Source organism: Buceros rhinoceros, unplaced genomic scaffold (assembly GCF_000710305.1).
Source record: "Buceros rhinoceros silvestris isolate BGI_N320 unplaced genomic scaffold, ASM71030v1 scaffold33314, whole genome shotgun sequence".
Classification (NCBI taxonomy): domain Eukaryota; kingdom Metazoa; phylum Chordata; class Aves; order Bucerotiformes; family Bucerotidae; genus Buceros; species Buceros rhinoceros.
Window position 1 is genome coordinate 8,590 of NW_010409409.1, and position 2,610 is coordinate 11,199.

The 2,610-nt window shown below is 47.0% G+C and overlaps 1 protein-coding gene across 1 annotated transcript in view; it reads left to right on the forward strand.

The window, feature by feature from the left end:
- SRP72 (signal recognition particle 72kDa) overlaps positions 1-2,610 on the forward strand; it is a gene marked incomplete at its 5' end in the record, with an annotated part of 13,406 nt that overhangs the window by 7,383 nt on the left and 3,413 nt on the right. The window contains 3 exons of the mRNA XM_010135228.1: positions 403-467; positions 1,447-1,542; positions 1,995-2,098. Of these exons, the coding sequence (XP_010133530.1) occupies positions 403-467; positions 1,447-1,542; positions 1,995-2,098 (265 nt within the window). The remainder of the gene's footprint in view (positions 1-402; positions 468-1,446; positions 1,543-1,994; positions 2,099-2,610) is intronic.

The following is a 2,610-nucleotide window of genomic DNA, read 5'->3' on the forward strand; positions in this document are numbered from 1 at the left end:
CAGTCGGGTGTTCTGCATATATGGCTATGACAGAATTAACTGTCATAGCTTAATATCTGGATGTCCAGGCTCTGCAGATCTGTGGCAGAGATGCCCACAGTCTTTGTGAATAATGGGGCAGAAGAGTCTTGGGAGGAAGGTGGATCTCCCTGGTGGTACTGTACCTATAGACAGTTGGGCAGCACAGAGTTGCTCTTGGGAAAAAAAGACCCCGCTTGCAAAAGCTTGCTCGTGAACTCTTGCAGGATGTGGCAAGGGCAGAAAGGTGCTTTTTGTGGAGGCCTGTCCTGTATTCCTCGAAACAGGGGAGGTGTTCTCAGAAGGGGATTGTTATGTCCCCATTATTTACCTTTGGCTAGAAGCTCACAGAGTGAACGGTGTTCCTCCTTGTCTCTCTTCTAGGCAGTGTCATCAAAGCTTGCATGATCCTGAGGAGCATAGAAGAACTGCAGCACAAGCCTGGTATGGTAAGCAAAACTCAGTCTGAACTGTGTGAGGTTTTTCCCTTGTAGCGCAGCTTTGTACTGCCTGCTCCTTGTTGCCTCATCCCTGTGGTTTTCACTTGACCCGAGTGTCTGCAAGATTGTGAGCCCATCTTCCTTGTCTTGGACAAAGGTGGGATTATAACTTGCATCAGGTGGCCTGAATTTAGTTACTCTGCCTGTCAGCAGAAATACTCTCTATGTTCCCACTCTGTCGGAATTCTTCAGAGCTGTCTATTGCCTGGATTTACTTTCATACTGTGAATGGAGCAGCTGCTTCCCTGGTGTGTTCTGTTGGGAAGGTTTTGGAGCAGCTTCAGGACATCAGGGATTTGAGAGAAAGTGTCATCCATATGTTCCATTCCCACAGCATCACTCTGGTCTGCACGTATGTCCACATGTGGTATTTGGAAAAGCTTGATGACCTTGAAAATGCTCAAGTGTACAGCATAAGCATGTTGAGCAGCGACTGGATGTTTTAGGTCTGTTCCAATTGCAAGTGTGAATGATCAAAGTAATTTTTGGGGGCAGTCAGCTCCTTGCCTTGGGTCACCCCTAGTTGCGACTGGGGTGTAGACAAACAGGTGGTGTCTGTATCAGCTTTTCAGCGCTCATTTATTTTTCCATGGCTCTTGGGATAGAGAATGAGTGAAGAAAAAGGATTTCTAATGAAACTGTCCAGTGGCAAGCAAAGAAAGTTCCAAGACAAAAAGGTTCTTCCTATGATTGAAATCTTAAGTGTGTACTGTAGGAGATAAAGATTGGGGGAACATTTCTTTGGGAAGGACAGGGGTGGTAAGGTCTCGCCTGAATATCCTGCCTGTTACCACAGCTGGGTTTTAGGAACGGAGCAGAAAGCTCACATTGACTCTGCTTTTAGGAAATACGTCATTTTACTGCTGACTCTCTGGCTATAGACAGCTTGTGTAGAAAAGCAGCTCATAGCAGATCTTTGTGTTTGCAGGTGTCTGCATTGGTGACAATGTACAGTCATGAAGAGGATATTGACACTGCAATCGAGGTCTTCACGCAGGCTATCCAGTGGTATCAGCAATTCCAGGCAAGTGAGACCAGGGGAGATAATGTGCAAAGATTTGTCTCAGTCTGTTCTAGCTAGTCCAAATTGGCTTTTTCTGTTGATGCGTAGCCCCAGCACCTCATCTGGTTGGGGTTTTGAGACCTGTGATCTCATGTTTTGTGAGTGTTCGTTTTATCATCGTTTCATTATTTTAGATGTGCTGCAAACGGGGAGCAGCAGCTCCTGTCAGGTGAGGTGGTTGGCGGCAATGGGTGCCCAAATGTATCAGTCTCCCTGATTAGAAAGCACTGTGGAGCAGCAAGCTGCCTTGTCCCGTGCAGTTTTGCACTTCTGCCTTACATCCTAGAGTGCAAAGGTGGTCAGTTTTCTGCATGACAGGGTGTTAACTCAGGTCTTGGGGGCATTATAGCCAGCTAGAGATGGGCTCCATGCTGTGATAATGAGGGACTAATGATGGCTGTTTTGTCTTTCAGCCAAAGTCTTCTGTCCATTTGTCACTGATAAGGGAAGCTGCCAACTTCAAGCTAAAGCATGGAAGGAAGAAGGAAGCAATCAGTGACTTGGAGGAGCTCTGGAAGTGAGTTGGTGGTTGCTGAACAGGAGGTCTCCATCCAGAGACCTCTGCAAGCTGTCTGGTGCCAGGCAGTGTCTGACAGTGTTGGTTGACTGGTAGCAAGTTGCTTTTGCACAGGGGCACCAAGCCAAAGCTGTATTTTGGAAGGAGTGGGGGGAAATTCTTTAGATCTGTAGGTGACGTTCACTTGAAAATCTGGCTGAGTTGTCCCAGAGGCCTCTTGGGTCCAGTGATGGTGGGTTTGGGGACTGGGATGCATCAGTTTTTCTAGTAGTACCTAAACCATGGATGTCTAGGTCTTAGTCTTTATTATGAGCTTGACAGGATTTTGCGGGGGGGCTGTTAATGTGTCTTTGTTCCTGGGAGCTGAGGGATTTTTGTCTTTCATGGTCTGCTTCATGATACTTGGAGATGTCTGTCAGATAGGAGCTATGCTGCAGCAACAAGCACTGCATGGTGATGCCAGTCTTTGGGATGAGTGTGTACCGTGGTAACTTGGTCCTTTTTTTTCCCTC